General features: G+C 36.2%; 1 protein-coding gene and 1 non-coding gene across 2 annotated transcripts in view; both read right to left on the bottom strand.

The window, feature by feature from the left end:
- The window catches only part of Sprt (PDZ domain-containing protein sprite), a 67,692-nt gene that overhangs the window by 4,754 nt on the left and 38,972 nt on the right, over positions 1-23,966 (bottom strand). Inside the window, exons 4-8 of the mRNA XM_083040338.1 lie at positions 16,768-16,848; positions 3,982-4,142; positions 2,564-2,749; positions 1,306-1,461; positions 669-821 (exon numbers count right to left, since the gene is read on the bottom strand). Coding sequence (XP_082896464.1) covers positions 669-821; positions 1,306-1,461; positions 2,564-2,749; positions 3,982-4,142; positions 16,768-16,848 — 737 coding nt within the window. The remainder of the gene's footprint in view (positions 1-668; positions 822-1,305; positions 1,462-2,563; positions 2,750-3,981; positions 4,143-16,767; positions 16,849-23,966) is intronic.
- Positions 1,716-1,787, bottom strand: Trnae-uuc (transfer RNA glutamic acid (anticodon UUC)). Its single transcript has one exon. It is a non-coding gene; the product is annotated as a tRNA-Glu (tRNA).

Here is a 23,966-nt window from a genome sequence, read left to right as displayed (position 1 = left end):
GATGCTGTCGACACGTCGATTGATTTTGTAAGCTTTAAATTAAACTTCAGAAGCATATGTATTCTGATACTATATAGGAGAGATGATTTTTCTATAGCTCAAAAATTAGATGTCTTTTTCTTTTACAGCTTTTAACATTTTAACTTTGCTTTTATCATCAATTAGTCTAATGAAATAGAATTTTGCTTATTATCTACATATACATATGTATATAGTAGAGAATTTTAGTTGTATATTATATAATTTATAAAGAAAAATGTTTCGAAATGTTTTTAGAAAATAAATTCGTCTTAAAAGAATTCTTAAAAATTCATACAAAACTAAATAAAGCTATTCAATTTTATAGCATTACAAATATATTTTAATCGTCGTTATTTGGCTCTTCATTGAAAAATTATTAAGACTGTCATAATTACAGTATCTATCAAAATTCGATGCTGATCTTGGGAAATATATACAATCATATATACATTGTTTACAATGCAGTAAACAGGGAACAAACAAACGGACGACTGCGGAAAGAATATCTTTACGTGAGTCGAATACGCGCATAGGGGACGAAAAATTCGCACGGATTTTATATCAGATCGTCTTGTATATCGGAGAAACACGACTGTGCGATGTTTATTCGATGACTCGCGAATTCCATGCGGTATAACAATGCGAACCTGTCTCCCTTGCAAAGACCGGAATCCTCTACGGCCCAGTCAACGTAGAGGCCGATCGCGTCGTCTCTTGGCCCGGCTCCAAAACGAGGACTTTTCGGATCTGCGCTGACTTCTACAGCGTGGATCGTAACTTGCGTCGAGCCGGAAATGCAGCTGCAAGCAAAGTGATTTATGTAAATTTAAATCCCTTGTGGAAAAGAATGTAACAAATAACTCACGCAATCTTATTTTCTTGTAAGTTTTATTAAAATTGATTTTAAATAATATAGTCTTAATACATATATAAAGTATTTAGTCTTAATACATATATAAAGTATACATATATAAAGTATTTAATGACAAAAGCATATATTGTCCTGGTAAGAGATGGATAATTATTAAATTTTTGTTAAGAAAAATTAATTTTAAATTGAGAAAAAGAATTTGAATATGTCGCATCATATAAATTGATATATTGAGAGATACCTTTATCTCCTTATAATTAATCAGTTCTCGTTTGTCTTTGTGAGTAAATAGAACAGATAAAAATTTGTTATCGTGCTGTTGAGTTACGCCGTAGTTTACGTAACGTCGAAAGAAAATTGAATAACATTATAAAAATATTAATTTTAACAATAAAAATATAGAAAATATGTACCTAAATATCGTATCATTCTTTTGCTTTTCTTGAGTTTCGGCCAATTCCAAAGCAGTTTGAAGGGCTCTGCTCTCCTCGTGAAGAGTTAGCAGCTCGAGTTCCTCACGACCTAGTCTGTACTCCAATTCCGCTTGTTGTATTCGAACATCAATATTACTGAAATAAATATTGCATATATTTAAATAATTAAATATTTCATATATTTATATTATAAAAACTAAACTGTGGAAGAAAAGACAAAATATAGTATTAATTACAATATATTTATTCATCCAAGTGTTTTGTTCTCTTTGCAATCGTGTATTTTTATTAAATTTAAAATAGATTTAATAATTAATAATTTTCTCGATTAAAAATAATTGTTTAATAATTAATTAAAAGTTTTCTTTTAGAGAAGAAAAAAAAAAGATTTCCCATACCGGGAATCGAACCCGAGCCTCCTGGGTGAAAGCCAGGTATCCTAGCCACTAGACCATATGGGATCTTGGAATTACTTCTTTTAATATAATTCTAAAATGTATGGTCTAGTGTCTAGTTCTAACAACAAAGAATATTATTATCTTTTTACATTGACGAATAATTTTGTTTTACAAATGAAATACATCTGGTAATTTCTATTATAATTTTTTCCATTATTTATCTTAATAGTGGTAACTTTTTAAATATTTCGTGTGTATGTGTATATAAATTATTATATACATAAATTATTATTTTTACTCAATAATTATAACTTATTTTTATTGTAAAAATTATATATATATATATATATATGTATACATATACATATATAAAACAATTTAATTATTTTATTTTGTGAATAATTTGCCTTCTTATTCGTCTTTATCTTTATTTTTCTATTCTTATTAAGTTCTCGCAATTTTTGAAATATTTAATGCTGTTTACTAATCAAGTTATTAATGTATATATAATTACAGATGTAAATTTAATAAACTAATAATTATTTTCCTTATGAATCGCTTAGCAAAATTAATAATTTTCTGTCAATAATTCACTCTATAATCAAACATTAAATAGAATAAATTAATTAATATTTTATGCAATCAGTAATATCCAGTTTATATTACCATGTTTACAAAATCTATATTATCTGTATTATCGTACATAGACGATACATATAATTTTGTCTATATTGCCATGTGTTTATCGCAGACGTTTGCATATCATAGTATCGGTACTCGTAATTTACGATAACGCGATCGAATGAGCCGCGCGGCTGAAATCTTGATTTCATCCTTACTCTGTAATGTCGAGACGCTCGAGCGCCAGCTTCAGGTTCTTAATAGCCAGTCGCTTATTGTCGGCGTCTCGTCGCAACCTTTGAAGCCGTTCCTCGGCCGCTTTCCTGTCGGCCTCGGTCAAGGGTGGCGCGCCATTGCGTAATGCCAGTCTATTGCTCAGCGTGTTGCAGAGCTGGCCCTTGAGCCTGAAAAATAACAAAAGGCATGAATACCGCAACGTGCCGGGGGAAAAAAAATATCTTTGTGCTCCCTATTGTCTGTTCTCTGATCTTTAGAAATGTACATTGAGATTCGATGGATCTTTGATGAAGCTTTTATTTTTTCGGGTATTCTGATAGATCTATAAGAAATCTATATACCATTTTTAACAATAGATCGCGAGCTTTAGCTTAAAAAATAGAGCATAGAACATTTTAATCTTTTTACCATTGTGTATTATATAGGCTTTGCTTGCATTGCATTTTATATTTTAATAATAGTTTCTTCTATCCAATTTTCGAATTAAATTTTCTTTTAAACTTTGTAGTCTGTATTAATTGAAAAAAAAAAAAATTTTTAGCATATCGAACGATATAAAATAATTTTTTGGAAAGCGAAGCAACTGAAGAAGTTTTAATAAGAAAAATATTAATAAAACATACAATATTTTTTTCTCTGCAATTCTTTTGTCTCTTAAGGCTCCTGGCTCCTTGCCGACCATGTCGAAATCGTGACGTCAGAGGCGAGAAAACACACGCTAAAATTTCTTAGATGCCATTTCGAAATAAAAAAATATTTCGATGAAACAGCACTTCAGATGGCTTTCCCGAAAACTATCCTTTCCCCTTTATAATTAATCAACAGCTGTAAAATGTAATATTATGAAGCCCAGTCCGTCTGGTCTTTGCACATGCGCAGTCATTCCGCATATCAAAGTCTGATATCTCGATCATTTTACAGATGTTGATTGATTATAAAGGGAAAAGGATAGTTTTCGGGGGTTTTTAAGAGTGTGCTAAAGCCATCTGAAGTGCTGTTTAATCGAAATATCTTTTCATTAAAAAATGGCATCTAAGAATTTTCAGCGTGTGCTTTCTCGCCTCTGACGTCACAATCCAATATGGCCGCGGTGAGCACCCAGGAGCCTTAAGATGATTTACTTATCTATGCAGAAAACGAAGAAATTGCTCCGACAAATCAATTCTGAAAGATTTACTATCTCTAAAAAGAGGAATTTTAGATTTTAATTACGATGGTGTTCATTTAAGAAAGGTTCCGGTTCTCCTTAAAGGATATCAAGTCCACTCGTTGCCTATTTATTATCTCTGCGCGCGATCATTATAATAAAGGAATAGGACGTGATCAATTGCTATACTGCTGATCTTTCTCTCTCAATGCCGACCGTAGCTCAAGGATGTGTAATCAAGCAATTACTCACGTCTGTATGATGTTTTCTTTGTCGCGCAGAGCGACTCGGAGAGCGTCCAATTCTTTATAATGGTCTCTGTTCCGGTGAGCGGGGGAGGTTACGCCTCCGGAAATACTGCCTCCTTTTTTCCGCCTCGGAGTCGTCGACAGGGACACCTCTATACTGGCCATCTGTAATGTATAGAGATATAATTACAAGTTAATTAAAAAATAAAATTAATTTTATGAGGCGCGACGATATGTTTAGTAAAAAATAAAATTATTTGAAGTTATTAATAAAGTTTGCGTAATTTGGAGAACCAGTGGAGCATGACGTGAGTTTGGGGGCGTTTTGCACAAGATGCCTTCCACAAGTTTGATTAACTACTTTTCCGAGGTACAGCTCAAAAGGGAGAGAGAGAGAGAGAGAGAGAGAGAGAAAGATAGAGAGAGGAAGAAAGAGCAACCATAATCTTTTTGATATAATGGATACATTATACATACTCCATTTTCTCACATGCGCGAACAAGCAAAGCAATTTACCTAACGACGAAGGGCATAGGTCTCATAGGACGACGTCACGAATAATTTCTCGGGCATGAATATTTATAATTTATGCTTGTGGAAAATTATAATTCCACCGTTACCCGCGTATAATTCGTTGTTGCTTCGTGCATGCCGTGAATGTTTGTCAAAAAAAGTGGAAGCCATGATAAAAACTATAAAACTTTTGTTGTGATATGTATATATGAATAATTTCCATATCGAGCACATAATAGAGCTTTTTATTATTACATCGTCGATAAAAATGCTAATAGTTGACGAAGTAACTTTAAATAAATTATATTATATAAGAAAAATTAGAGCAAAATTAAAGATATTAATATTTTTTTAAAAACATTAAAAACATAAATATTTCAAAATATAATATTACGTAAGAAGAGAGAGAAAGATATAATTAAGATATAAAAACTAATTAAATATTAAAATAATAATGTTATAAAAATTATATAATATGTTATAATATTTTAAACTTAATTAATATTTTTCAGTTATCAGCTGATTTCTGTCAAAATATATTAATCGCGAATGAGGTATTATAACGTATTATTTACTACATATTATTATTTTAATATTTTTAACATATTATTATTTCAAAATTTAGTTAGCAACTTAACGCTTTAATAATATTTTTTGACAAAAATCAGATGATTAAAGATTAAAGCATTAATTTGCTATTTAAATTTTAAAATATGTTATAAAAATTAAAATAATATGTTATAATACTTTAAACTCGATTAATATTTTTGACAGTTATCAGCTGATTTCTGTCAAAAAATATTATTCGAGTTCATAGTATTATAACATATTATTTATAACATTATTATTTTAATTTCTATATATTATATTTTTGAATTCAAAGTTTAAACGTTTTTCGCGAAAATTAAGGCCTGTGTAAGTCATAGAACATTCGCTTTGGGCGCGTTTTAAAGGTCTCTTCAAGACCTACAAAACGCGCCCAGACTTACACAGGCCTTAATTTTTGAATTCAAAGTTTAAACTCTTTTTAAACGTTTTTTAGCAAATTTTCGTTTTAATATTTTTGATAGAAATCAGCTTATTAAAACGTTAATTTGCTAATTAATTTTTATTATAATTTGTTATAAAAGTTAAAATAATAATAATATGTTTTAAATAATATGTTGTAATTCTTTAAACTCGATTAATATCGATAATGATCAGCTGATTTCTGTCAATTAGCAAATTAACACTTTAATAAGCTGATTTTTCAAAAAATATTATTCGAGTTTAAATAAACTTTATACTATCTTTTTAAAAATATTTTTTGTAATATAGAATTTAAGAATTGTGTTTGTGTGTGTGTGTGTGTGTGGGGGGCGCCCTTGTGTTGTTCTAGTATATAATATTAGAGATGTGTACTCGTACGAAATTAATAAATATTTAAGCAGTTTTAATTATTTTAATTTTTATAAGCACACAATTTTATTGTTGAGAGGAGGTAATAAAATTTTAATATGAAGGACTTGTAAAATGTTAATACCATTTAGAAGGTATGTCATTTAGAAGAGAGAGAAAAAGAGAGAAACATTTGTGTCGATGAGAGTTTCTTTTTTTTTTCTTTTCTTTTTTAATTTTTCACATATTTCTATTAATCTGTAGTTTTTCGGTTTCACCTTTTACACGGTATTTGACAGCATCCGCGACGAAGGTGCTGGCAAGAAACGCCGGCATCTATCAATTATTCGGATTCCATGCGTGGCATCATCCCGCCGGAGGGTCCTCATTGCGCCACGGTACAAACCTTTCGCTCCTCTTTTTCACGACATCCGTGGCATACGGATACGACTTGGTGGCGGGAGCGGGGTTTCGCGGGGGTGGATCGGCACGCGGCATGAATACAAATTTATCGTTCCATTAAACCTATGATTTGCGACGATGGTTGGGACGGGATGTCTCGGGATGCCTTAATGGGCTTCCAGCCAACGTCGGTACTGCACACGACGACGATCCTCGATGGTCCTTGAGAAGACAGCATCTACGGCCCCTCTCGCCGGTCGGCACGGGAAGGTCAATGCCAAGTCCGCATCGAGGCAGGGCCCCATCGACCGATACCCGAGGTATCTCTACTCTCGCAAGTGCGGTATGTCCTAGACCGGACCACCAACCAGGCTCTCGTATACAGAAAATCGACTATAAACCGGATGTCTCTTTTTGGTCAGAGAGCCGCCGTTCCCTCATGATTTACCTATCCGCATTTTCTCACGTGGTTTACGAGATCCGTGAGAAGTTGCGGTTACCTCCGACCAACGAACGAGGAATGAGTTTTTATTTAGTTTTGTTAACGGTTATATATAATAACGTGAAAATCTACGTGAATACTTTCGATTTACATAATTTTTTTTTATAATTTACTTTTTTACATTCGCAAGGAAAAATCACAGAGTTTCAGAAATTATCGCAGATATCTATTTAATGTTTTTTTGTAATCTGTATTTATCCAAAATATATTATCTGCTTTTTCGTGCGAGAAAAATTTGTCCATCAAGAAAAAGCACGATAAGAATGCTACAACATTTAATGTCGCGACCGCGATGTCGATTCCTACCGATTTTTCGTCTCATTCACGTCAAGGAAAAAATCGAGAATTGTTGAACTTTGAACCGCGAAGAGTTCTGCAAGTTGTGGACGTCTCCGCGGGAATAGGTGCATCCGGTTCATCGTTCCGAGATGCCCGGTTGGTGGTCCGTTGTCTCGTTCAAGACACACTATGCCCACGATACTACCATATCGCGTTCGCCTCCATCACGAGAAGTACACACTCGACGAAGGGTAACATCGACCTCCGTTGCATCGCCAGGAGGGACAGCGTATCCTCTCAAGGACCATGTATCAAGGATCGTGGTACCGTGACTTCGAATCTCCCGAAGGGTCATAGGTCTCGAAGTCCTTGACTCGCGAGTTCTGTCTTACGGGAGATACGTGGAACGAATTCGCGCGGGAATTGACGATTCTTCATTAAGAAGTCGTGAACTAAGAGACAATCAGTGTTCCCGCGAGAAGCAACGACCGTGCCTTAATTATGCATTTTCTTTGCACATTGAGTTGATGGTACGTTCTTGTGGCTCTGTTAACGACCGATTACTTTAGTACATCAAGATTTCACTCTTGAATAGATCGAAGACGTTTAATCCTTTTATTACCTTTTGTTTTTTTCCTTCGAGATGTACAGCCTATTGTAGTAACTCAAGAATTAAAGTATACTTATTTTTTTTTTCTTTTAGAAAATTCCAGCGAAAAGTAATTTTTTTATTATGATGCTGGCACCATTTTTATAAAGTACTTTACTTTTATATTTTATATACTTTTATTTTTTTTGTGATATTTTTACGATTTTTTATATGACTCGTCTCTAGCTTGCAGCTGACAACAGATGTGCGATATGACAATTCAAAAATAATTGTTCTATATAAATATTAAATAAATTAAATTAAATTAAATAGTAAAAAAATGTAATTAAAGTTAGAAAGTATGCATTTATCATATTTTTATTCTTATTTCATTCCTCGCGATTATCTAAAAAGTCACCTCTGAAGGCCACTTGTCTCAAAAGGCGCCGCACATCATAGAAAGATTTCCAGATCTTTTAGTAATTTCTCGAGAATGCTGCCTCGTTGGTTTCGCAAGTATTAAACTCTTATAGCACCATAGGTACTGATTTAGTATCCAACGAGTCCGTGTACATTTGTTTTCGAGCCCGTATAAGATAAGCGGTCTCCCGGCGCGACACTTCTCGGCCGTGAGAAGGAAGGTCCTTTCTCTCTCTTTCTCAGCTGCAAGCTGGCTACTCGTTCGCCCATGGGATTATCGCAGACCGAGATTTACGGGACACGCTGGTATCCCACAACAGGATAACGCGGCTCGGTAATAGCCGGGCCGTGCGATCCTATTACGTCTCAAAGCCGAGGGACTACTGTCGCCGATGGGACCGACGCGTCGGCCAATTAGTTCGCAACGGCCGAAATGTTCGCATTACGGTACGAGATTTCATACCGGTTATTTTTACAGCGGCGCAATTTCGTTGATTACGGTCTTAACGTCCGCGGGAACTTATAACATTCTGCAATTTTATGTATATTGAATCCTTTTCTTTTTTTGCCCCGCAGACGGAATCATAATCTGTCCATTCGATATGCTCGCGAGATGCGTGTATATTGGATTTAAAAACATATTGTCGTGTGTAATAAAAATTAATTGTATCTGAGATACTGATGATTTTTAGAAAAATACGTATGTAGATTTTCTTCAAAAAAATTTCAAGCAATTTTGCGGATATTCTACGATTAATTAAATTAATTATTCTTTCTTGTTTCAATGCATGTATAATAAACTTGTCGTTAAATTTAGCTTTTTCTTCTTGACTCGTCTTTTTTAATTTGACGAAGAGAAGAAGTTTTTATCACAAAAATTTTTATCATTTTTAATGAATTTTTAATAAATTTGATCTTCAGTGATTCTGTCATGATTTCTAAATTTTAAAGAAATGAGATTGAATATGATAAGATAATTGAATTTTTTTTTACGAAACATACATTGAAAATGAAAGTTGTTTATAATTTTGTCTCCATCACAGTTTTTAATAATAGACATTTATTTGGACATGTCATTCAAAGGCATTCAGTTTATGAAGATTATTCGGACAAAGTTCGAAGGATTTTTCACGCAAAAAAGATTGCCTCTTACACGATATGAGATTTATGTCCATCACACTTGTCATTCTCGCATTAATCTTGAATTATGTTCTCATAAAAATGTTCGTAATTTTTTTTTGACATTTTTCATCCGTAGTTTCCGCCAATCGCTCATAATAATCCTCATCTCGACAACGCTGTTATAAAAAAAAGAAAATAAATAAATGTTACAGAAATTAATACCTGTCACGAAAGAGTGAAACATATACGCGAGAATTTTTCAAAGGTAATTTCTGTTTTCCACGTACTTTGAAATAAATTTTCTTATGCTAGAAAACGCATTAAGGAGAACCCAGTATCGTCTATAAATGATGATCTCGATCAACTCCCGCAATTAGCAAGTAAACAAGATGTAGAAGATAACGACCGGGATAGCGCAATTAATTCTGGCTGGCACGGACGGTCGTTAGCATCGTCTCGAGAAGATATGGAAACTTCATCCTCTTTATAATTCCGGATACGTAATCATTGTTCTGCCGCGTACACGACTTAATTCGATTCGGAGCATAGTGTGAACATAGCGGCTCCCTGCTTTCTCCCAAGTGGTACATAATACATACACGTAACAATTCCATACAGTCCAAGTACAAAAGCGGGCCTTTTGCATAATTAACTTAAGCGCGAGAGCGATATTATCCTTTTCGGTGAATGCGTGCGTACGTGCGTGCGCAAAAGCGTCGACGTGCGTTTCCTTTTCCGCGGACGCGGTTTCTCATCTCGGCTCGCCACCACCGAGATTTCCCGGAAACGCGGACGACGCGGCAGCGAAAAACGCGGGAGCACCTGGGAACAATGATGTCGCGACAGTAAGGAATTGTTCACGGTAATCGCGCACTTCTCTCCGGCTTCGCAACTTCCAACTCCCTGGTGGCTAACAGGAGACAGAACTGCTTTTCCGCCACAGAGAAATCCCGCGGTACGATCTCAATTAGAAATGCAGAGTTTGTACGACAGTTCGTGACATCGCGCGACATCGTTATATATTTTAATAAAACTTTGCGAAATACATTTCGCAAACAATCACCCTCTCGAGGAAAATGTCTTCTTACAATATATCGATATCAAAGTAAACGATTAAAGCGGCAGAGCTTTAAAGAATTGAGTGAAGAGAAGGGCTTTATCCGTATTCTTCTTTATAGACTCTATAGAGGTCAGCGAGTTCATACGAAATGTATTCAGTATATTCACGCATGTTTCAGCCTACGTACGGGTTAACAAAGAACTCCTCGTGCATGCGGCCTTCGTCGTGAAGTGCCTGCTTTCCATAAACACGGCTTTTCGCCACCGTGATGTCAAAGATCAGCAACAAAGATACCATAAATCGCGTTCTTTTTTTTTATCATAAACAGAAATTATCGAATCGATAAACTGAATGAAATTTTGCGCAAGTATCGCGATCCAGATATACTATTTGTAATCGATCCGAATTTTTTTTTCAAATTGTTACTTTCGAGTCTTGCAAAAAGTTTCTTTGTTCCTGGCTTTTTCGAAAGCTCGAAAAATATCTTTAATCTTGGAGCAACGATAAATTTTAACCTTCAGTTTAAACAATCATTTCTTTCTTTACAGAATCAAAATTGAGAATAGACAAAGAGTAACTTCAACTATGGCTGAAGTTACGAAGTAGTTAATAAAGTTAATCAATGTTGGTGAAACCAGTCGTAAGTTCCTGATTGTATTATGTATAATTGGTATCTGTCAAGCTCTCTTAACTTATGGATGAAGACTATAGGAGACTTCGCAGTTAATAGCTAACAGCTATTGCTTCGTCGATCCTAAATTGGATTTACACGAAGGTCAAAATCCTGTCGCAAGTTTCTACCTTGAGAGCGAGTCTCTCGTATACATACGTGGATGAGGATAAGGTAAATCCCCGAGGGCACATCTGTTGCGTGTGAATAATCCCGCAAACTTTTCGCAAAAAATATATATCGATTCACTCTATAACACTTTATATTTGAGGAAATTCAATGATTTGCGATAGATGTTGCGTATGAAAAAGAATGGAAGAGAAAGAAAATTGTTGAATTATACAATCATATTTGCATTGGCAATGTTGCTTATAGCGAAGAAAATAGCTGACTAATTTATTGCTTTCACATACTTTCGAATGCTTATTACATAAATAAATTAAGAGAGTATCGATCAAATAAGTTTGTAAAAAAAGATATTTTATATTATCTGTAACCTAATAGTTTCAGATAATTAAACATCCTATTGATAAATATACAACTATCCTGCAAAATATTAATTATATTAAAAAGTTATTCTTTGATAAAAGTTTGATCGAATTCTCTTCTCTTTTTTCGCGTAATTTTCCACACGATATTAAATATTAGATGTAAGAACGTTTCTCAAGACGAAAGTTTTTATATAGTTGTAAGAGTAAATTTTCGCAACGCAAAAAAAGTTGACGGAGTCGTAACGTCAAAGGAAATGTGTTTCTAAAGTTTAATGTACCCTTTATACACCGCAGTGTGCATATTCTCTTTCCATCAATTTCTTTTTTATTCCGCGATGAGACGCGCGATACACACCAACGTCAAAGCTTATTCGACCAAAGAAAAAAGCCAGAGAGTGAGTGCAAAACCGTGTCTCAATATCATGAGAGGTAGCGACGAAAAAATTCTCGAAACTGAGCACGAGCGGGAGAGAAGAACAATAAGCGAATCTTGCACAGCAAGATACGATGCACCGTTGCAGGTTTGCATCCGAGAGGAGCATTTGTTTTGGGAACACATTTAGCAGAAGAAGAGGCGAGTCGTGACCTGAGGCGCGATGTATCGATGGCGAACATTTATCTCGGGACACGAAGAGGAAGAAAGGCGCGAACACGTGGATCGAAATTCGCGATAATTCCCTCCCAAGGGAAAGTGCAGATTCCATCGCTTTCGTTCCGCTGACGAGTTTAAACGCGAACGCGAATCTTGCTCTGCTGCTTCCTTATCGCGACTGGCGTCTTCTTAGCAGGATAGATTGGTACGATTTAGAGAAGATTGGCGCGGAAGAGGCAGATGCGCGACCTCGAAATAAATCCGGACGGTCTAAAACCTTGATTCATGATTATATAACACGGGTGACTGAGGACGGATAAATTGCTGAATTATACTCGGAAAGCTTCGCATTAAATGCGATTGTTAAATATATTCAGTGACATACGCGTAATATCTATCCAGTACAAATTCTAACATTTATTACATGCATTTTAAATCTATTTCACTGCCATTACACAGTTGTAATTATAATTAAATATATCTTTCACATATCAATTTTTCCGATAATAAATTTTATCCCATTGACGTTATTATTCGGATAATTAAAATGGCAAACGGGCAGACATTTCGCGATGCAAGAACATCTCTTTCAACAAAATAATCTCGAATATTTTTCTCGCAAAGCGAGATACCGACGTAAGCGAGAAGTATATACGCGGCGTTATAATGGCCCTCTAAATAACAAGATAATAGAGACACGTATGTGAGTGTTACTTGCAGATCGCATCTTCCAGACACCTTTCCAGCTTGCGCAGAAGTGGAAATGAATGGGCTGCGAAACCGCCTGGAGCATTCCGCGAATTTCTCGACGCGCAACTGCATCACACACACGGTAAAGGTACAAAAACGGCGCGAGCACGCGGGAAACGAAAATTTATTGCGGAATTTGTAGGGAAGAGGACCGGCATTTCCGAGAAATCAGACACCGCGCCGTTTCTCAGACGACGCAAAATTTACAAACGCCACTCGTTGCTTCTCGAAGAGAGAAACTTCACCGTTACCGAGGAAATCGCGTCTTCGGTCGAAAAATCGCAACTGCATCATTTTTTAACGTTATTAAAGATTAATTATTAATTCGGTACGAAAAAACTTTTAATCTATTTACGTGAGAAAAGAACTATAATTTTGCATATTTTCCTCTTCTATAAGTTTATCGGGTCTGACTGAGTGTAAAGAAAATTTGTTTTGCTTTCATATGTATTTCGGTTTGCAAAACGAGAGTTTGATGACACGAGCGGTAGCGGAATTATTGAAGGGGCAACAATCCTGTATTCTCCACCAAGTAGAACTTGGTCGAAAGTATCGGCGCTCAGACAGCTAAGGGCAGTGACTCCCGGGATCGCAATCTCGTTTGGCAGATCTGTCTGGACCCTTGAGCCCAAGGGCGTATTATGACCTAACTTCTCTTCTCTCGCGTGACAAAGGTTTTCGAAATTAACGGACTCGAACGCTTCGAGAGGAAAGGAAAATATCTTAGGGTCGCCCGATATGCCTGGTCGTTCTATATAATTGTAAGGGTTATATGGTTCTATTATCTAGCTCATTCTAACAAACACTTATCGTATTCTTGAATATTCATATAATTTAGAATTTAGACAAAAACAGAGGATAATAGAAATTTTTCGTCTCCCTCATATATTTGCGCGGAATCGCCTATAAATTATTTAATAAAATTTGCATCTTTGCATTTTTTGCTCCATGTTCTGAAACATTTTCAATATTCATGCGACAAAAGTTGCGCGGCAATTTTTTATACATGTGTCGAAACTTTTTCTCCGGATCTTTTTAGAGAAGTAATCGCTCCCGTTCGCCAGGACGAAATTGGAACGAAATTCTCGGGACGTTTCCATCGCGCACAGAAGCTCGGGATAAAAGATCTTCGACGGGGATCAACCGCCTTAAAAGCGCCCTCGGCTCCTGGGCAAGGATGCTTCCCACCGACGTTGATGCAACTTCTTCTCGAGTCGACGTCCTTTTTCATTATTCATATCGAGTCCCTTCCCTTTCCTCCCCCCCGCATACAATGTTCCCGTTCTCTTCATCTTATGGCTCTCTCCCTCGTCTTTGCCTCGCGAAATGTGACATCGGTTGTGGGGACCCACTCGAGCGTGAATTTTCGCGATGGATTTTATACCGAACAAGTTGAAAGCTCTCAGAAAGCGATTTTTTTCCTCGAAACGCAAATGCATTTGAATAAAAAAAAATTATCTTCGTCTTACACAACATTTGTATACGAAATAACGTTTTATCAGCGACGCATCCTTTACAATATCTTATCGTAAATAAGAAAAAATGTCGAGACAACAACGCTATAATTTTTTTTTGTCATTTTTTCGTTAAAGGAGCGTTCTTTGATCTCTGTATATTCTTTTATTCGTATCCTGGTACGTCGTTCGCTGATCGTCTGCGTTTCCTTTCGCGATAGAAAAGTCGGTAACGTTAGACCTTCGAAGGCATCAAATCGCGGCGCAATAATAATCGATTCGGACAATGCGGCGCGAATCTCCCGCAACTATCCGAGTTAAAGTCAGTTCGATGTCGAATTGTTTTGTACAATGAGGGACTCGGAGATACGGTCGACGCCGGTTTAACGACGCTGGTTAGGAAAACCGGATCGTTCGACTGCCTCGATGGTATACGTGGGGCGTGTCTGTTGTTCGAGTCGATGGATCCACTCGTTGCAAGAAGAAGGGCTTAGCGAACGGATGATAAATAATGACCGGCGGATATGCATTTATCAAAATACAATTCGATGCAGATAGAAGCGAGTGTATAGTGGGTGTAAATGGAAAGGGATTCGCGCGCGAGCGTCTATCGTCTCGCGGGTTTAAGCGAAGCGAATAGCTGAAGGACGAGATTAGAAATTGTCGGGTCTCTCGAGAAGTGTCGGAATGAGATTCTAACTATCTCGGTGCACATTATGCGAACTGTGGATTAGAATAGAGGAGGCAGAAGTACTCGCGCTCTCCGAATCAAAGAATTCTCTCGAGCGAGATGAGTATGCGAAGTATTTGCATCTTTCTTCCAACAGAGAAACCTGATCCTTCCAGCGGAAGTAAATATTAACTATGTCTAATCAAATATAGGAATATTGTAAACAGAAGTAAATATGTGATGATAAATATTAGCTATTCTTTCTTACGTTTGTTCACGTCTTTCTTTCTAGACACCATTTAGTTAACGCTGAAAGAATTTTTGTGTACAGAGAGAACTTTTTTTTCGCAAATTCTTATATTTATCTTTACTTAAACCATATCCCGATTCGTTCTGTAGATTTATAATTGCAAAGCATGCAAAAAATGAAAAAGGATCCTATTCAATTATATATTCACCTATTTGTGAATAATATCCAATGATATTGTCGCTGATTTGATGAAACGGTAGAGCGATTGAAATGCTCGACGCGATTTATATTCGCTAGAGCGAATCGTGTGATTGATAACGTCGCATTAGCTCCTATTACACGATGAAGGCGATTGTATTTATGCTAATTAACGCGGTGGTATTATTTCAACTACGTTGCAATGCGCCCGGCAGCGATTGGGGTGCGGTTGTAAGAATCTTTCTCGAAGGGATAATTAAGGCTACGTTCAACTAACAAGTAGCGCGGCAATTTATTAGCAAACTACGGCACTTCGTCATCACAACACTGCTATTAAACAGAAACGCAATCGATAATCTCTATGCTCCTAGCAATCGCGCATGTCAGATATATTAACTATACCGAGATGGGCGATTTTATTTTGGTCAAATATTTGCTCGTTGGTGATAACTCTGATTTATTGTGTGTATTAACACACATTATGCGTGTGGCATAACATAGATATTCTTTTATTACCTATAGATATGATAATTTATGACGGTAATTTAGGAAATCGCGGGTGAGTGAGTAAATCGAAATTATGGCATAAATTATGGTAAAATGCATCATGATATAGAGCACATATACAATATTGTTTCTTGATATTTATCCCGATATACATGATTGAAATGAGAAATTTTTGGAAATTTTACTTTTACTGATAATAAAGAAATCCTGCATTTTTTGCGTAAAACTCTGTCGTTGCATAGTTTAGCTTTAAAAAGCAAATTTTCAATTTCAATCTCCTCTGCATATCAACCGCGAGGAAGTCGACGGTTTAAGCAATGTAAAAAAAAAACAAGAAAAAGAAAAAGAAAAAACTGTACAAACATCGTTGTCGAGAAAATAGCTCGCAAGACCGTGCTTCATCTCCACGTTCTTATCGTGGCTCGACAAAAACCGAGCGCGCGGATGCTGCGCCACTGGAGATCCGCGCGTCGGGGCAGTTTTAATGGTACCGGGCCCCGGTCCCTTTCTCTCCCCCCTTCAGCCGGTCGCCGAATTCGGGTACGAGGACCTCCGGACGAAACTCCGAGTTCGGTTCACGCATCTGCATATAAATCACTGACCGGACAGGCTTAGGGAACCAGCGGGGGCTATAACGCCGACCCGCCGATAACCGCGAAACATCGCTCTTTCGGTTCCTTCCGAAGGGTCTTCCACTAAAAACAGCTCCCATACGGCCGCAATTTCGCCGCCATGCATGTTCGAGAAGGGGGAAAAAAGAGGATTTCAGAAACCAGAAGGGGAGCCACGCTCACGCGAAATGACTTCCTCGCGTTCTCGTGCCATCTTACTTTAACTTGACATAAATTTTGACACTTTCTCAATTTTGCGACATTCATCGATTTTCGCGCGTTCGGGAGTTTTTCTTTTCCAAGAAACTGCGAAATATTCTTAGAGGGTCTTACCTTAGCCTCTAGGGTTTCCAACTGCGCCATTCTAGGTTCCAACAGCTGCTGCTGGGTGCCAACTCCCGTGTGTAGTGCGGTCTGAAATAAATTATTCGTCAGATTATATAAAGGTATTAATAAGCAGAGTTATAATTTTATATTAGGATATTTATATTTTTCGCACATAAATTCATAATTCAATGATGAACATTTATCTTATGCTTTCTTCTGTCTTTACATTATAAAGGATGATATTCACGTATCAACGAATTAGCGACGTTAATTTAGATTCCAATTTTTGACACAACGTTCACACAAAGATAAGAATGCTCTTTATTCTATATAACCAAAGGCAAGCATGATATCCCTAGAGTTAAATTCTCATTCTCTCATGATATTCGATATGACTCTCGAGGGTATTATGCACACTCCATATTCACCAATATCTCACCGCGTTATTGTAAAAAGTTTCGCACCGATCTTGGATAATAAAAAGAAAAGAAAAGAAAAGTTATTCGCAGACCGCGACCTTCCGAGTCTTCATGGTCGGTCGTAAGCTAATACCCGTGGCGGGGCTGTAACGTTTTTTGAAGACGATGGGAGTTCAACAGCGAGGATGTACTCGTTGCGGACGGTAATAATTACGCTCGTCAGCCCAGGATGAGATCGAGGTTGCCCATCGCCTCTCCTCTTACATATTTGGCGCAAACGCACCGGTATTATTTTAAATATGTCACGTGGTGAAATCGATACATAAGGCCAATGGCAGCACTCGAATTAAATTAATGCATATATAAATAAATAATAAAATACAGAAAATGATAATAATTTAATATCAATTTATCTGTAGCAAATTCATGTTTTCAGAGATATCTCATAAGAGAAGATATATAATATGAAAAATTTTTGTGCGACTATATCAATAAAAATGTAACTGTTATAAAGTATTACATTTTTGAAAGATAGTAATTTTCCTTTTCAAGCACAAATATATTCAGCTTGTATTACCGTCCGCTATTATTCTTAGCATGAATTTTTTTCAACACTATGGCTTATTTGCAGGAGAACGAGAATATTATGCGCGCGCGAATGAAAAAATGGCCGTATTTTTCGTGTGCCTTTGTTGCGAGGATATATAATCTTTATTGAAATTATTTTCTCGCTTTCTTCTCAAAATAATCTCTCGCGCGAAGAGATTGCGAACAAAACGCAATCATACTTGGCGATTCGCGAATCCCACCGGCTGATGGAAAGCAGTTTTGCGGTCGTTGTAGGCACCTCCGACAGAGCCGGTGATGATAAAATAAAAGTTATTGAGGGGAAAAAATGATTGAGAAAATAAATCGACGCGAACGAAGCTCGCCTTTGAAAGCTTTTACGAGCTTATCTAACATTAATTCTTCTTAATGTTTCTATCGCTCTTAAAGTCTGAAATTAATTTTAATGGTTTGTTCCGCACTGTCAAAAATATACGATATCTCGCTCAACTTATTTGTGTAATAAATATTTTCTCTCAGAAAATATAATAGTAACAAACAAAAACATAACACTGAGAAAAAATTTCCGCTATTTTTTAAATAAAGAAAAGTATTCGGAAAATATTCATAATATAAAGCTGCTTTTGTAAGATGTCTAAGAAATTACATTTGTGCATTAAATGATTTTATCAATATATTTTTATAGATAAAATAGCAAACAAGATACTCTGAGAAATTCTTTATTTATTTAAAAAAAAAAACAAGTTTTTCCTCATCATCATCAAAAGTATAAAAAGTATTTTTCTATTTTAGAATCGATGCGCGTGCTTAATCGTCCTCTCAAAGCTTTCTACGAATTGCATGACGGAACTTTATGCTTCTTACCGCTACCTATGACATTATTAACTTTCTGGTTCTACGTCTTATGTCGTATACACAGTTTACGAGAGTCGCACAGCTCCATTGTGAGGCAGGATGCTGACCTTCTCGGCCTCTTTTTATGGAAACTATTTGATGCTCTAATACGGCAGTAGCGTTCACAAGATTAATTTAATAAAAAAATTGTCATGTCAATTGAACTATCGACGAATTTTTTTTCTGAATGTTAAATTCGTTGGTTTAAATGTCCACGAATGTCGTACATATTATTTGAGGAAAAAGCTATAGATGAAAAGAATCTGTATTGAAAAAAAATCTGCCACTTTCTTTTCACATTTTCCCTATAATACTAATTATTTATATATAACTTAATTACATTGCTAAAATTTGTTCAGCTATTGTAAATTAATTTTTATATAATTCTCTCTCTCATAGGTTTACGCGTTTGGGATAGTAAAAAATGAGACATGCCAATTTAATACGAAAATGTGTCCGTTTAGCAACGCTGTATTCGATCCATTAAACTTCCATATATTTTGGTGTTATTTCCGTCGTTTAAATTAAAATAGTGGAATAAAACATTGCACGTATATGTCAGTACAGACTTTCTGATAGCCAACACACATACACACACAGACGCATCAAAATTTATGAGCGAAGTTTCGACGTCACGATAGCCAATCTTTTGCTATTCGTCACTGTCGGTTTGTGATGTATGCGTTGCACGGATAAATTCTAGCGCATATGACACAAGAGATTTAAACTTTTTAATGCCCTCTATAATAATTTATTTCATTAAATGTCAAAAGACATTTATTCAAATTTGTGACAACACTGATATCATATAAAATTCAACTAATCGTTTCAAAATATAATATCAAAATGAAAATTATTTTGTAAATTAAGGAAAATATATAAAATTACGATATGAGTATCTAATAAGACGAAGCGATTAATAAAAATTATTCGACAACCATTTACTTAATAATTATAATTGAGAAAATCACAAATGAGCAATGATACAACGTAGAAACGTAAATTAATTAATTTACGCGCTTTAATCGAAATTTAATGCAAAAGTTAATTATCGGAAACACATGTCCCTTCATCGATCATACGTGCCATAATTTTAAATCATTATACGCACCACTTACGGTAGCTAATGACGATGTGATTCTACTCGACGGTGAAAAAGAAACGAAATTGAGAACTCGTAAAAGAGTCGAAAAAGAACTGACGTTCTCCGAGTTGCACCATTAACTACATTTCACGGTGAGTAATTGCGTTTGCGAATAAATGAAGGTGCATATTTTTGCTAAAGAGTCCGACGCAAGGAAAGAAAGAGCATTATCGAAGCGGCAATGCCGTATTATCAAGATAATGGTAGAGCTTCTTCAAGAAAAATTTTCATTCCGAAATATTTTATCTCGCGTTAAATATATCTTTTTCGCGTTATGGAATTAATCAAGATTACATTGGTGCACAGAGAGAATTTTCTATTAGAATTTACCCAAAAATCATGGTAAAATCGTGGGACAATATGGTATGGAAAGAATTTTATGAGAGCTTCTCTGATTAATATTTATCAAAATAAAAAATAATAATATCTATCACAATAAAATATAAAATATGTTTAATTAATTTTACTAAAAGTATAGTAAAATTTACTAAAAGTATGGTAAAATTAATCAAACATATTTTTAAAATTCTTTCCATACCATATTGTCCCACAATTACCATGACTTTTAGGGTAAATTTTAAGAGAAAATTCTCTCTGTGTATGACGTCAAGTTCGCCAATATCGTCTTTTTCGCAGTTTCATGCATTCATCCAAATATATACTTTATACAATATCGTCGAACATTTCCGCGGAGTTAGACGGATTTACATTTACGAGCGAATTTCGTCGTTCCATCGTCGGTAGTCGGCACATTATCGTGTTCCGCGCTGTCGATGAAAGACAGTTTTGCGGTCGTTTGCCGGTTACCTTCGATGGCTGCACGAGAAAAAATAAAAAAAAGACGGGAAAGGAGAAAAACCGCACAGGAAGAGGAAATGGAAGGCGCGTAGGCGGATATATTGGCGTCCTTCGAGACGCGAGATCGCAAGAGTACCGGAAAGAGGGTTGCAAGAATCCCTGAGGAGAAGCAATAGATATGGGAAACATAATGAAATGTATACACGTAACTCTTTCTTTATGCATATACATACATAATACATGCTAACTAATTTATATAAATATTTAATGAAGACAAACACACATGTTATATATATGTATATACGAAGTACGAAAGAGATGCAATGATATTTATGTTATAGATCGAAGTTATGCTCAAGAGGGTCCGCGTATAATTTGATCATTTAGATTATATATCCATTTAAATAAAAAAGAAAAAAAAAGAAAAAAGAATTGGAATGAACAGGCGTTTAATGCGTTAAAGCCGATAGCGCGCGGATGTTTGTTGCGATGCCGAGAGAGGTGAAAAGGAGGAAGGAACGAGGATGAGATAAGAGAGAGAAGCTGAGGCCTCTTCTCTCGTCGTGTAGCCAGAAGAAAAATCTCGGTTATATTTCACGTGACGTCGAAGTGATCGCGTGTGTCTGTGCACGCACCAGCACGTATACGCGTATGTCCCACTATACTTCTCTCCCACGAAGAACACGAACCGTTCCGTGTCTTTGTCGTTCTCGTCTTCGTTTTTCACCGAGAGCTTTTTCCTCCTTTTTTCAGGGCCTTTCTTAATTGCTTTCCAGAGGAGTGAAGACGAGCTCTCTCGTCTTCCCCCTATTCCTTCCTGCCATTGCACCTATCTCTTAATGCCACCTACAGTTGATTGCCACTAGTTGGATAAAAGGAAAGATGTCTGAATGGAGAAAAGCTACATCACTATTTGAAAATTTTAAATATTCATCTGCCTTAATGTTTCCAAAATTTATGACGAGGATGTTGCGATTCAAATATCGCCGTGTAAAATACAATTATCAGAAAATCATCCATGATTCATGCGATATCCTAATACCTTATCACATTAAATTTCAATTATTATCCAAGAGGAGATATTAAATATCGACTATACTAATTTGCTCTTATTAATAGGAATCAGCATCGTACATACATAGTAAAACTAATTAGCAATAACAAGAACTGATAATGATTTTATTATAGCGAATCGATATAAAAAAGAATATATATTTAGCACAAAACAAACGGAAATGGCAATTATACGCAACGGTTATATAATCATTACGGCACATTGAACGATACACGATCAAAGAAATGCGATAAAAAAGCGATGTACGCGTACTATCTTCTACGTAATGTGTGTGTGTGTGCTCGATCTTTCCGAGTTGAAAGAAAATTGGTTGCACGTCGGAGCTCCTCGGAGCGCAACGGCGACAGCAATAAGGAGCAGATCGTTCGTGCCGTTCGTGCGAATAATCAGACCTCCCTCGTTAATTGGTAAGCGCAAGTGTACCGATATGATTATCGATTGCGAGCGGCATTCATAAATATCGATGTTTACACGCTATCACATCGGCAGATTCTCGTTTTATATGCGAGAGAAGCGGATGGATCCGGGCGGGTCCCATCTATCACGCGAATATCGGGCTTCTCGCGTAAATAGACGCCCCGTTAAGAGTGATCCGGTTGCCGCGCTCGACCCCGATGTATCAATTAAACTCCCGACGAGATGAGTACAATCAGGTGCAACGCGAAATATATACCAATGTTCAGGAAGAAACGCCCTGGGAAGCGGCGGGAAAAATCCCGTTTGTTGCAACTTGCAATCCCATTGCGGTGAGATTTATAGTAGTAAGTTAAGCACGTTCTCCGGTGTGACAACCGTCATTATATCCGACTCATACGATTTTTTCCTCGAAATTAAAGTCTTACACGTCGTGAACATGTAATTTTTCTAACAACACGATGAATGAACGTTATTAAAACCAGTTTTAGATTGTTTGCTTATCCTTTTTTTACGCAACAATTTATTACTCGTTACGATAAATTATTTTATTTTTTAAGACATGTTTATGTTCGTTCAAGATAATAGATTTTACGAAATTATCAATTTTTTGAAAGAAATAGGTAAAAATCTCTTATTAATTAAAGTCAGAGACGCAAAAAATTTATGTATCGAATATGTAATAATGTCATTTTTTCCTTGAAATTGGCTACTATATAAAATCTTCCTCTTTTTCTTCTTATTTTTCTCTGGCATAATAGTTTTTAAGATTTAGTACAAAACTTGTTAAAACAATGATTGACTCATGTCGTGAAACATAACAATTACAATTCACCGTTACGGGCATTAAGACATTAATTAGATTTCTCAAACAGGTGTAATACCGGGAGATTATGATGGTAATGACGATAAAATATATCTTATCGAAGAAACGAGTTGTAGAGAACACCTTCATGTAAGATCGCACGGTGTAAGTTGCCAAAGCACGGTTTTCTCGACAGATTAGCGGCAGACGATAGGAACAATCGCGAAAACGAGGCACACACGGTTCACTAATTGCTGACGCGGGGGAGTAGTAATTATTACATACCGAAGAGGAGCAGGGCGTGAGTGGAATCCGAGAAGAGAGACGAGGGTACAGTTAGCTATCTCACGGAGCCTCTCATGGTGCGCATCACGTGCCGGGGGCCAATTTCAGGTCGCGCGCGTCGCGCACCCAACACGCGATTCGATCCGTTTCTTTTTGAGGTAGGTTATTACCTCGTTTTCCTCGAACCCAACTCGCCCCGAGTTGTTCCGAGTCTCGAGCCCGCCCATTTCGTTTAAACTTAAATGGAACGTGCGAGCGGCCATTAAATCACATTCTAAAAATATATAATATTTGCCATCTACGGAGATTCACATATAACAAAAAGTTGATTACATAATAACGGGAATAAATTACGCGAAAACGCGGATACCGCATTTCTCGAAAATTAAAGCATAATTTTTTTCAAAATTTCTTATCTTATTGTTTGGGATAATAATGCGCGATTATCCGCGTTAACTCGATAGTCTCGGACGTTCTCGATCTTATTTTAGCGAATTAAAATAAGCTCATTAATGAAGAAATTTTATGAATGTAAGGAGCAAAGAAAAATCGTTTTTGTAAATTTCCACGCTTTGTTACTCGCCTTGAGATATACGATCGTAAAAAAATTCCCTTCTGATACACATGTCATGTCACGCCGCATACATTAAAATTTAAACGATATTATTATCTCGTATGCCTCATGGCAAATATTCAATTCGATCGACAGAACGTTTTTGATAAATACCGATTCGTCACGTTTCTCGTCAGGTTTATCCGCGCGTTTATCCTTGACGATTTTACCCTGTCAGAGGTACGCGTCTT

Source organism: Prenolepis imparis, unplaced genomic scaffold (assembly GCF_030444845.1).
Source record: "Prenolepis imparis isolate NDT839.2.m4 unplaced genomic scaffold, iyPreImpa1.0 SCAF_6, whole genome shotgun sequence".
NCBI classification, from domain to species: domain Eukaryota; kingdom Metazoa; phylum Arthropoda; class Insecta; order Hymenoptera; family Formicidae; genus Prenolepis; species Prenolepis imparis.
Note: the sequence above shows the minus strand (reverse complement) of the source record. Positions and strands in the feature narration are given on the sequence as shown.